General features: G+C 36.3%; 1 protein-coding gene across 9 annotated transcripts in view; it reads left to right on the forward strand.

Annotated features, from left to right (window-relative positions):
- TRDMT1 (tRNA aspartic acid methyltransferase 1) overlaps positions 1-13,371 on the forward strand; it is an 80,983-nt gene that overhangs the window by 35,815 nt on the left and 31,797 nt on the right. For 4 of the 9 annotated variants that reach the window (XM_027776240.1, XM_027776242.1, XM_014592070.2 and 1 more), the window contains 2 exons: positions 1,931-2,010; positions 10,080-10,189. In XM_027776240.1, coding sequence (XP_027632041.1) covers positions 1,935-2,010; positions 10,080-10,189 — 186 coding nt within the window. In that variant the 5' untranslated portion in view covers positions 1,931-1,934. Of the gene's footprint in view, positions 1-1,930; positions 2,011-2,314; positions 2,452-10,079; positions 10,190-13,371 lie in introns of those variants that run through there. The other 5 variants (XM_014592075.2, XM_027776244.1, XM_027776243.1 and 2 more) reach the window with 2 other exon arrangements.

The raw sequence follows: 13,371 nt of genomic DNA on the forward strand, positions 1-13,371 counted from the left end.
GCTGGGGGAAGGTTTGCAGCTGGTGAGACCCTGTTGAGGTCTCTCCCCCCCACCCCCTCCCCATCTCTTTATCTCTAACTCATAAAAGGAAGAAATAAACATTAAAAAATACATTGGTGGTCATTGTTTGAGGGAAAAGCTGTGAATGTACCATTTGTCTATATTTGTGACTTGGTATATCAGTATACAGCAAGGGTAATATATTTAAAATCTGGCGGTCTTTTTCTAGAAAGAGATTGTCTTTTGTATTTCTCTAATGATTGTAAAATCAAAAGATTTGTGATTTTTTTTTAAATAAAAACAAAATTTTAAATAAAGACAAAACCAAAATTCATATATATGTATGTGTGTGTGTGTATTATATATATATATATATATATACACACACATACATATACACATGCACGCCTGTGCACACACACACATATGCCCTTATAGATATATTTGTCATAAACTTGTCAATGCAAAGTATTTATTTTCCCAGAATTCTTGTAGAAAAGTATGACCTTGTATTTTAGATATCATGAAGTATCTTCATATTCTTCAATGACTAAACTTTATTTTGAAGAGCAAAACAATATGTACTGCTTGGATAAGTTACATCAAGTCTGAAAAAACTTAATACCACTTCTAGATGCTTACTGAGGTCACTCAGTGGAATCGGCAAAATATCATACAGATGAATTTAAGAATTTAAAAATAATTTTAGAGGGAACAGTCTCATAATTACAAATGTTAGATGTCATTATAAATAGTCCTTTTGTGCAGAGAAATACAATAGGCAAAAACATTGTGGTGATCACAAATAGCTAATGGGTATTTGTGGTTGGCATGAAATTTCAAGTGATATCATTCATCATGCATGAAAAAAGGTCAAGATCTAAAGTCATTTTAACTGGGGGGAAATTGTGTGCTCTTGAACTCTATGCTAGATGATTTAAAAATTAGTTCTGTTGATGGCAAAGACCTTGATTTAAAAAAATTAATTTATCTATTTCTTCTATTTAGCAAGAGAGAGGGACAGCCTCCCCACAGGGTTTTATGATTGTGACCCATGCCCAGCCTTAGCCAAAACAGGGAGTTCTCTGGACACAAACCCCGAACCTAACCATGTGAAAGACCGGAATTAAATTGTTTTATGAATTTGAGTAGAAAAAAGGACAATATTTCTACATGAACATGCTAAGATAGTGCTATTTAAAATATGTTTATATAGTTATAAATTATGCAATCCTAAGCCATTTGACTTATTTCATCTATAATCTTAAAAATTTATATAATGAGGGAACCAGCAGTTAGTGTAATGGCTATGTCACTGGGCTCCCACATAGTCGACCGCGGTTCGCGTCCTGGACCCTGTGGCTTAAAACTCACACCGGGCCCGTGTGCGTGCAATGCCCAAGGTCCCGAGAGGAGAATGGAGGAGAAGGGATTGCGGCGTGACCATCCCCCCAGGGGGGTGATTTCTCGCTTTCTGTCTCTCTGTCTCTCTCTGTCTGTCTGGTGAGTGCATGCACCCTATAGTGAAAATCTCTCCAAAAAAAAAAGAAAAAGATTCATATAATGAAAATGTCCATGCGTCCAATTTTGTATATTGTCAGTGAGAAAATGGAGATTGACTTTTACTAGTTGTCTTATATTGGGCATATTACATTATGTGTGTGTAATGGACATGTACTTGGAATAAAAAAAGGTCAGGAAGGTTGCACATTGTATTCTCAGTGGAACAAAAATATTGTATCCTCTGCTGTACCTCACTATCCTCCTCCTTTTATATTTCACTTTAGTACCTTTTATTGCCTATCATATTATATAAATAGATTTTTAAAAATTTATTGCCTCCTCTTCTAAAATGTAAGCCCCATAAGGGTAAGAATTTTTTAGTTTTATTTTGCTCTGTTTTATTCACTGTTGTATCTTTGGTGCCTAGAATCATGCCTGTAATGTGTAAATACCCAATAAATATTTGTTGCGTTATTGAAGAAGTTATAACACATGAACATTTTAAAGGTAAGCAAATTATTTTAACATGCCAGTTTATATCCAGTAGTGTCTGTATGACCATAAATATGCTAATATGACATTTTAAACTATATAATTTATTAGGTAAAAATGTTACCTTTATTTTTTGATTACTAGGGAATTCAAATATTTAGAAATTATTGTTTGCAACATTTATTGTTTATCTCTTTTTTTTGCTAGAGTTTTCTTTTTTCTTCTTGTTTAATGTGAGAGAGAGAGTGTAAATATGTACATGTCAGAGGAGGAGGAAAAGAAGCATTTTTGACAAGGTCTTTTCATTGCAGTCCTCTGCCTCAGCTTCCTAGCTAGCTAGGATTGTAAGTATGTAACACCACACCTGGCCTGTTTAAGTTGGTCTGGGAACTGAGCCTGGGCCTCCCATGTGGCTCTAGCCTCTCATGGAGGTGCTGTATCATTCATGCCCTGCAGGTAGGCTTCTATTTATTTATTTTTAACTCTACCAATTAAACAGTTATTAAAAATTTGGTATATACTGCAAGCATGTAAATTTATTAATTCAATATATAATTATTGAGTACTTTTTAATGTGTTATTTACTGTGTTGTGTTGTGAGGACACAGCATTGAATAAGAGAGCTGTCTTATTTTCCTTTGGAGATTATGCTCTACCACCAATACTAATGCTGTACAAATAGAAGAAGAAATTTAAAAAACATCCCCCAGCATGTTTTTGAATGGACATTGGTGAAACTTTAAATATTTTAAGGATGTTAATGCAGAGATGGACATTGGTGAAACTTTAAATATTTTAAGTTTTATTTTAATGTGTCATGAATATCACACTAAATTGTAGCTTTCTACTTTTATGTAGAATATCTTGAATATTTTCCCTTGCCATTAAGTATATTTGTAAACTAGGTTATTAATGCATGTGTGATATTTTATTGTATGGAAGTACCTTACTTTTTCAAAGTAACTACCTATTTTTGGACATTGAGGTTGTTTATTATAATTTTTTTTTTTTTTTTTTAGAGATTTTTTGCTATAGGGCACGTGTGCTCGCCAGACAGACAGAAAGAGACAGAGAGACAGAAAGCAAGAAATCACCCCCCAGGGGGGATGGCCACGCTGCAATTCCTTCTCCTCCATTCTCCTCTCGGGATTTTGGGCATGCACACACACACGCCCGGTGTGAGTTTTAAGCTACCAGGTCCAGGACGCAAACCACGGTCAAATACGTGGGAGTCCAGCGACATAGCCATTACGCTAACTGCTGGTCCCAGATTGTTTATAATTTTTCACTTATAAATATAATGGTGTTATTTTTCTTAGATATTAATATTTTTCCATATCTCTCATTATTGTCCTATGTATTATGTTTATATTGCTGCTATAGCAAATAACCACAAACTTAGTGGCTTAAAGCAACACAGATTTATTATTTTACCTTATTGGAGGTCAGAAATCTTAAAATCAAGCCATCAGCAGGGCTGCATTCCTTCTGGAGGACTTAGGGGACAATCTGTTTCCTTGTCTTTTCTGGCTTCTAGAAACCACCTTCATTGCTTGACTCATGACTCCTCTTTTTATCTTTAAAGCCAGAAGTGTAGTAACTTCAGTTCTTTCTCTGTGACCTTCTGCTTCCCTCATCTCATCCTCTTCTCTAAGGGTAATGTCTGTCTCCCAAATTAACATTTATAACTTCTAAGTTTCTCTCACTGGTATAATTTCCTAGCTTTACTACTAATTAGTAAAATAATAATCATTATCATTACTATTATTTTGCCTATTTAATCTGTAATATTCTAGATGGATGCCTGTGAATAGAAATTTTAATAATTATTGAGTCCTATATGCTAGGTATTTTGTATACTTTATTTTATTTACTTCTTATAGTAGCTCTTTATAGAAAATGCTGTTATGTCCATCTCATTGATGAAGAAACAGATTGACAGAGGTTGATTACATAGCTAGGGAACGTGAGATCCAGAATTTAGACATGGATATCTCTGACTCCATTGGCTGTGCTTTTCCCACTGTACTTGCTACTTTCTACATGGGACTTGCTGGCAAACCCAGTGACCACAAAGCTGTGCTGGCTACACGGGTAGCCACTAGCCACATGTAGTTGATTAGATTTAAATAAATCAACCAGAAAATAAATTACAAATTCAGTTCCTCAGTTGCACTAACTGCATGTTAAGTTCTTAATAGCCATGTATGGGTATAACTACCAGATTCAGCAACCCAGATACAAAACATTTCCATCATCATAGAAATTTCTATTCCGGGTATTGTTCTAGAGTTTCAAATTAATTCTAATTTCAAACTACTTACATTTAGAAATAAATCTTTCTAGGTTCCAGTATAAACCGTTGGAAATTTAGGTTCCTTATATCTTGAGGCCTGAGGGCAATACAGTGCTGTGCACTAGTTCTGTGACCTCTGACAAATGTGGCTAATTGAATTGCTTCCCCTTGCATTCTGCTAAGGAAAGGTAGGGAGAAAGAGAGAGAGGAAACAGTAGCTGTCTTAGCTATCTCATCATGTGCAAACAATTTTTTTCTCTTTTAATTTTTTATTTATAATTATTTCTAATTTACATGTATTCAATGTGTATCTGTGGGATACAATATGATTTTATTAGGCATTTATACAGTGCATGGTAATCAAAGATTTGCACATATTTATCCTCTTCACTGATCATTATGTTGTGCACATTTGATGATAGCTCTACTAATTTATTAAAAAGCGTGTATTGGGGACCAGCAGTTAGCATAATGGCTATGTTACTGAACTCCCATGTAGTTGATTATGGTTCGAGTCCTGGACCCGATGGCTTAAACTGACGCCGGTCGTGTGTGTGTACCCAAGATCCCGAGAGGAGAATGGAGGAGAAGGAATTGCGGTGTGGCCATCTCCCCTGGGGGATGATTTCTCACTTTCTGTCTCTCTTTCTGGCAAGCGCACTCACCCTATAGCAAAAACCTCTCAAAATAAATAAATAAATAAATAAATAAATAAATAAAAAGCATGTATTAAATGGTATATATTTTTTACTCTGCTTGATATTTATTTATTTTTTGCTCCCTTTTTCTTAATTTTTACTTGAGGGGACTTGTGCTTACCAGAGAGATCAGGAAAGAATGAGATATCAATCCCCATGGTAGATGGCCATGCTGCAGTCCCTTCTCCATTTCTCCTTTCAGGGTTTTGGGCATGCATGCATTGGGCATGCACAGGTACCCAGGGTGTTTTTCAAGCTGCTGGACTAGGACTCAAACCATGAAGCCGGCCATGTGGGATCGAGCTACCCTAACCACCACATCTTGGACTGGCCCTTTACTCTGCATTTTATACTTTCCCATAGCTTTTTCCTCTTATTTTCATGTTTTCTTGTGTCCATTAAAATTTTTCTCATGAACCTGCCACTCTGCACAAACACCTTGTTCCTCACTCTTTTCTGCAAGGTAGCTTCTGGTATCTACCATTACTCTCTCTATTTCTTTCTTTTTTTAATTGCCAGAAAGGATGTGTGCTCACTGGGGGGGTGGGGAGGGGGAGAAGGGGGACTCACCACCCAATGGGGCCTGATCATGCCACAATCTTTCCTCCTCCATTTCTCTATCTTGTCAGGATTTTGGGCAAGCACACACACCAGCATGAAGGGATGTTGTACTTTGTCAGATACTTCTTCTGTGTCAATTTATATGATCATATGATGTTTTTAAATCTTCTTAATGTGACATACACATTTATGCTCCTAAGATGCAGTGCTGAGGGCATGATCAGTTACAGATCTCAAGAAGTGCCTATCTGTAGTCTGGGTGATATCTCTTGTATGCTCAAGGTGAAAAAGAAAGAAGCAAAACGTTTAAGGGACACAAAAATGGAAAATTTTTTGTTGATGATAACAAGTATGATAATATCTTTAACTGGACTAATATACAGTGTATTTATGCTTAGAAAATTAATTTGATAAGCGGTAATGATATATAATGACTGAATGTATAAGAAAATAAACTATAAAAAATAAAGATACCTTGGCTCAAAGCAATTTTTGGGGGGTTGACTATTAGCTTAACTTCTAAAGAGACTTTCTAAGGATATTGAATGACTGAAAATATTTTTAAACATCTTTTTTATTTTATGCATAGGAATTTATTAGGAGATTTTTAAAATGCAAGAACTTTATTTATTTATTTATTTTGAGAGGTTTTTGCTATGGGGCGTGCATGCTCATCAGAAATACAGAGACAGAGAGACAGAAAGCAAGAAATCACCCCATGGAGGGATGGCCATGCCACAATCCCTTCTCCTCCATTCTCCTCTCGGGATCTTGGGCACACATACACATGCGCCTGGCGTGAGTTTAAGCCACTGGGTCTGGGACTCGAACCGCAGCCGACTACATGGGAGTCCAGTAACATAGCCATTACACTAACTGCTGGTCCCAAAATGCAAGAACTTTAAAAAAGAACTGAGAAATAAGCTTTTCTAATAATAGTGATAAAACATTTGACAATGACTTTAAATTCAGAATCTATACAGGTTTGTTTGTGCTTTGTATTTTTATTCCTAATTAAGATGTCACTCTGAATGAAAAGAAATAGACACTGTACACATTCAACTGATCTTCCATTTCACAACTAGATGTCAGTGTTAACATACCTGATTAAATGTTTCAGGTGTGAGTATAATGAGGTAATTCAGATGGTTACTCATCTATATGAGAAGCAGATCAGAAAATAAGTGATAAAGAAGGGAAATAATTTAAAGCTATTTCAAACTGGACTGATCCTTTTTATATAAATCCAATCTGACAATCCATTTAAAATAATTTATTGTGTATCACATTTCTCCAACTAGAATGTCTCACTCTTTTTCTTTTAATCTACCCTTTCTGTTGATAAATACGAAATCCACAATAGAATTTAAATATCAGGGGTTAAATCCAAGTCAAATAACCGATCGAAAACCATTCTGAAAACACATCCAGTGCCTCAACTTCTTTTTAAAATTGTTACTTGTAAGTTTAATTTTTTTTCCCTTAGAAACACATTCATTCTCAGAAACAATTGTTTTGAAAGACTAGCTGAATTAGTGTCAGCAGTGTCTTTGTATATCCAGTTCTCTTCATGGATATAACTTTTTATGCTATGCACCAATTCCTAAATTCTGTGCACCAACTCCAGTCTAAAATATGTGCATCAATCCATGTAAATAGTGTATTTGCTTATTGGCTTCTAAAATTCATTCTTTCCCTGAAAAGGAGTTTCAGTTCATCAGTTTTTGGATTTCCATATGAAACACTCATTTTCTATTGCTTTTTGTCAGTTTTCATGACCTCCAGGCATATAATACAAAAGCATGAAATTAATTATTGATTCTGGTACAGATTCCACACATCACTGTGGATTTTCCATCAGCCTGAAAAGTAGAAGTCACATAAACCAACTCTGGGTGATCCTGCAATAGTTTGCTGTATACACAGTAGAAATGCACACAGGCTCCCTCATGCAGATTACAACATATTTAGCAAGAGCAAAATAGTACAATGAAGTTTTTTTCATTCTAAACTTTTTTTTACAATGATTGGTAGTAGCTTAGTTCCTGACTGGAATGGTAAGTTTTGTGATTTTGCAAATTGAACCTTTTAAACTAATATTTTGGTGTTTAGAAGCTATTTTGATTTATGTCTCAAGATCTCTCTGATGGGTTTGAAGAAGATATAATTTATAACCTTTAGTATTATGTGCTAAGGCAAGTAACTAGTTATCAAATTTAAACTCAAGCAGAGGCAGCTATCTATATAGTATTACTAGCTAGGTCTCCAGGTCTCCAGTGACTTAAATACAAGGCACAGAAGGCCTCACTTTTCATCAGGGTACCAGAGGGATAACAGGTCCTAGCTGAGCATCTGGAGCCAAGCAGGCACTTAGTAAATATTTGGAGACGTTTGTGCCCTTGTTTTCTCTGGCTTCATCTTCCTAGACCACAGTGTAATGTTTTGATTGTTTTCTGAGCTGTGAGACTGCTTCTTGCGCTGTCTGCCATGTCTCGTTTTATATTTCCAGGTGCCTGATGCATAAGCCCTCGCTCTTTCTTTCTTTCTTTCTTTCTCTCTTTCTCTCTCTCTCTCTCTCTCTCTTAGTTGGCCCAACCTAAGCAGTTTTCTTTTTTTCTTTTTTCACGATAGAGCACATTCTAGCTCACGTGGCTGAACCAAACTATTAATCAGTGAATGGTTACTAAAGAAATAGTACTTGGAGCTACTGTTTAATGTTGAAATGTTTTCTATGATGGTTTTCTTTTTTATTTGCTATAGGGCACGTGCGCTCGCCAAACAGACAGAGAGACAGAAACCGAGAAATCACCCCCTAGAGGGGATGGTCACACCGCAATTCCTTCTCCTCCATTCTCCTCTCGGGATCTTGGGCACGCACACATATGCACCTGGCATGAGTTTAAGCCACTGGGTCTGGGACTCGAACCATGGTCGACTACGTGGGAGTTCAGTGACATAGCCATTACGCTAACTGCTGGTCCCTATAATGGTTTTCTTAAGTCTCAAACACTTCTATTTTTAAAAATCTTTATGTTTTCTCCTGATAATTGGTTTTATATTTTAGGGAAGAGAGTGATAATCAGCAACTACAAGTATAGAGCAAACTACAGCAACTACAAGTATAGAGTTCACATTTTGACCACCATTAAAAAATGTGTAAGAGGGCTAGCTAGTGGTTTAGTGGTTAAGGCAGCTGGATCCAACATGGCCAACTCTGTGGTTCAAGTCCTGTGGCTTGAAAAACATGTGTGGGCACGTGGACATGTGTCCTGAGAAGAGAATGGAGGGGAAGAGCTTACTACGTGGCCATCCTCTCCCTTAGGGGGTGCTTTCTCATTCTCTCTCTTTCTCTCTCTCTTTCCCCGTTTTTCTTGTAAGCCCACGTGACTTGCAGCAAATAATAATTTAAAAAAAAGTTATAATTTTCTCAATCTGAAAGTATTTTGGAAATGCTTTTTGTTAGCAGTAAAACAGAGGTCAGTGAAAGTGTCTTTATAATTATTTCCCTGCTCTTTTCGTATTCTCCCGCTTGGCCAAAAATTTAAATATTCAGTCTTTGAACATTTTAAATTTAGCCAATTAATTGTTCATCTCATTTAAAAACTTATCTAAGCTTTAAGTAGTGAATTTTTTGGTATGTGAATTATATTTCCATAAAGTTGTTATTTTTTTGTCTATGAGCATTTATTTTATAGTTGGACACCAATTAACATTTCACTTCATTTAAAAACATAAGTTTTAAATGGGTGAATGTTGTCATGTGAGTTGTATTTCAATAAAGTTGTTTTTTTTTAAAAAAAAACTCCCCTTAAAGTATTTTCGGTGGTATTGTGAAGTAACTGTTATTGTGAGGAGAGGAACAAATGATAATTTATTTATGTAAAATTTCAAATGATATGGACTTTTAAGAATATACTTCAGGGGACCAGCAATTAGCATAATGGCTATGTCACTGAACTCCCATGTAGTCGACCGCAGTTCTAGTCCTGGACCCGGTGGCTTAAACTCACGCTGGGCGCGTGTGCATGCGTGCCCAAGATCCCGAGAGGAGAATGGAGGAGAAAGGATTGTGGCATGGCCATCCCCCTCCTTGGAGGTGATTTCTTGCTTTCTATCTCTGTCTGTCTCTGTCTGGCGAACACATGTACCCTATAGCAACCTCTAAAACAAAAAAAAGAATATACTTCAGTTTCCTGTTTTTGGTTTGTTTTAGGTTAGGTAAACATTCTATTCAACTCATAAACTTGTATCTTAATGAGGCAAAAAAGCAAAGATAAGAGCTAACGATTACAACATTTAAATTTTATTTTTAGCACTGGGATGTTGTTAGTGAAATGAACCAGGAGTACATATTGGAGTATTTCATTTTATACCTAATTCCTCCTGGCTATTGGCAGTCTGTGATTTGGCTAGATAACTGAGAAACTAGTGAAATGTAATACTAAATTCTATTATTTTAACTTTTGTGTATATTGAACAAACTGATGGTAAAGACTTTCTTTAAAAAGATATTTTGTTTTTCATTACAGAAAGCTGTATACCTGCACAAGTGGTGGCTGCCATTGATGTAAACACTGTTGCTAATGAAGTATACAAGTATAATTTTCCTCACACACAGTTATTGGCCAAGACAATTGAAGTGAGTAATTATTATTATTACTATTTTAGTAAGTATATAGCAAGGAAAATGTGATAGAAAACACTGCCAAATACTGGTTTCTGATGACTTAATTGGAAAAGAAATCATACATAAATAAGGTTTAGGAGAAGGGAATTAACATTTTTATAGTCTTTCAGAAGATAGCATGCTGGGGCCATAGGTACATGGTGGTTGGGGCACTGGGTTCCCACATTGCTGACCTTAGTTCAAGTCCTGGACTCAGAAGCTTGAAACTCACGCCAGGCGCTTGTGCATGTATACTCAAAATCCCAAGAGGAAAAGGGATTGTGGCATGACCATCCTCCCTGAATGGTAGGTTGTCTGAAAAGTCATGGTGTATTTTTCTGTTTTTTTTTTTAATGCAAAAATGTATCATGACTTTTCCAGCATCCCAGTATTTTTTCTTTTTTTAAGTTTTAGTTATAAAGAGAGAGAGCAACATTTTGGTCTCTAAGAGAAAGAGTTGAAATGTAACAATATACTTGACCTCTAGATGCTGTATTCTGTGATGATATTAAACTTTAATTCTTTACTTTTACTCAGTACTCATATAAAGTGTGTGATTAAAAAGTGAGGGCAGTCATTGGCTATTACTTATTGAATGCTTCTTAGTCAAACTTGCCAAAGTTAATCTATTTTACCTGTAATGAACTCAGCAGAAGTAGTTAACCCTGGTATATATCGAGTTATATTAAAAATAATATGAGATTATGCCTTTTCTTGCAGTTTCTTGTCATGAAAAAGTGTATACACAAATTTCTCATGAAGCCATCATTTACATGCAATAAACTGTGTGCATTTTGAGTGTGCAGTTTGAGTTTTGACCAGTGTATTGGCTCTGTAACCACCACCACCACAGTCAAGGCTTACAACTTTTCTGTTGTGCTGAATTATTTCTCTTTGTCCTATTTCAGTCAGTTTCTTAACCTAACCCTGGCAATCACTGGTCTGCTTTCTTTCATTATAGGTTAAAATTTCCCTTCCTAGCGTATCATAAATGCAATGATCAGAGTATGACTGCTTTTGATTAGTATTGGTCTTTGGGAATTTCATCCATGTTGTTGTGTGTCAGTAGTTTGCTCCTTTTTTTTTTTTTTTTTTAATCACTGAGTTACAGAGGAATGGTATATGCCATAACGTGTATATACATATCTATGCACAAGATATAAGAATCACAGAATATAAGTTGTTTCCAGTTTTTGATTATTACAAATAAAGTTGCTTTGACATTTATACACCAGATTTTACATAAAACCTTTGCTTTCTTTCCTGTTGATAAGCACCTAGAGCAGAATTGCTGTGTAGCTGGTAAATTTCCTTAACTTCATTCTTTTTTTTTTTTTTCTGAGAGATTTTTTGTAATAGGGCACGTGTGCTCACCAGAGACACAGAGACAGACAGAAAGTGAGAATTCACCCCCTGGGGAGGATGGCCACATCACAGTCCCTTCTCCCTCAATTTCCTCTCAGGATTTTGGGTATGAACACATATGCACCAGTCCTGTTTTAAGCTGCCAGGTCCGGGACTTGAACCAAGGTCCACTACTTGGGAGTGTGGCAACATAACCATTATGCCATATGCTGGTCCCATTCATTAGAAAATTCTAACCGTTTTAAGTGTTTTTACCATTTTTTTTTTTTTTTTTTTTTTTTACTAGTGTTTTTACCATTTTATGTTCTCAATTAGTTTCTTTCATTTTAGACATTGTAGTGAGCACGTAGTGGTACTGTGATTTCTATTTGCATTTACCTGATGACTAATATTGTTGAGTAGCTTTTAATATGCTTACTGGCCATTTATGAATCCTCTCTGTCAAAACCTTATTGACTGGTTTTATTATTTGGGTTTTATAAATTATTATTTAGTTGTAAGTGTTTCTTATGTATCTGGACTCAAGTTATTTGTCAAATATGTATAGCATATTTTCTACAGTTTTGTAGCTTATCTTTTTGTATTTTTAACTGTGTCTATCAAAGAGTACAAGCTATTATTATTTTCTTTTTCCTCAAGTGGAACCCATTTTTTTTTTTTTTGAGAGGTATTTGCTATAGGGTGTATGTACTTGCCAGAAAGACAGAGAGTGACAGAAAGACAGAAAGCGAGAAATCACCCGCTAGGTGGGATGGCCACGTTGCAATCCCTTCTCCATTCTCCTTTTGGAATCTTGGTTGTGCCCCGGCGTAAGTTTAAGCCACTGGGTCCAGGACTTGAACCGCAGTTGACTACGTGGGAGTCCAGCAACGTAGCCATTACTCTATCTGCTGTTCCCAGGTAGAACTCATTTTTGTTATCTTAAGAAATCTTTGCCTGGGACCAGCAGATTGTGTAATGGTTTTGTCGACCATGGTTCAAGTCCTGGACCTGGCAACTTAAAACTCACACTGGGCATGTGTATGTGTGTGCCCAAAATCCCAAGAGGAAAATAAAGGAGGGGAAATTGTGGCAAGGCCATCCCCCTGGGGAAGTGATTTCTTGCCTTCTGTCTCTCTGTCTCTCCGGAGAGTACACGTGCCCTATAGCAAAAATCTCTCTCTTAAAAAAAAAAAAAAAAAAAAATCCAGGCCCAGTAGTTAGCGTAATGGCTATGTTGCTGGACTCCCAAGTAACCGACCATGGTTTGAGTCCCGGACCCAGTGGCTTAAAACTCATGCCGGGCACGTGTGTGTGCATGCCCAAGATCCCGAGAGGAGAATGGAGAGGGGATTGTGTCATGGCCAACTCCTCTGGGGGATGATTTCTTGCTTTCTGTCTCTCTGTCTCTGTCTGGTGAGCGCACGTGCCCTATAGCAAAAACCTCTCCAAAAAAAAAAAAAAAGAAATTTTCAATTTTCTGATATTTTCTTCTATGAGCTTATACTTTTGGTTTTTACATTTAGTTCTGTGATCCATTTAAGGTTATCTTTTGTGCGTAGTGTGAGGTGTAGGTCAAAGTTTATGTGCTATTGTCCAAGGGGACATAAAATTGTCCCACCATCATTCGCTAAAAAGAGTGTCCTTTCCCCAATGTTTACTTGATACCTTTATAAAAAAGAGAGATCATACATATGTGGGCCTATTTCTGAGCTCCGTCTTCAATAGTATTTGAATGCTTATTTTTACACTAGTAACACTATGCTTTGTTATTGTAGCTTTTATAAGTATATATTGAATTCAAGCAGTGT

Source organism: Tupaia chinensis, unplaced genomic scaffold (genome assembly GCF_000334495.1).
Source record: "Tupaia chinensis unplaced genomic scaffold, TupChi_1.0 Scaffold000647_1, whole genome shotgun sequence".
NCBI classification, from domain to species: Eukaryota; Metazoa; Chordata; class Mammalia; order Scandentia; family Tupaiidae; genus Tupaia; species Tupaia belangeri.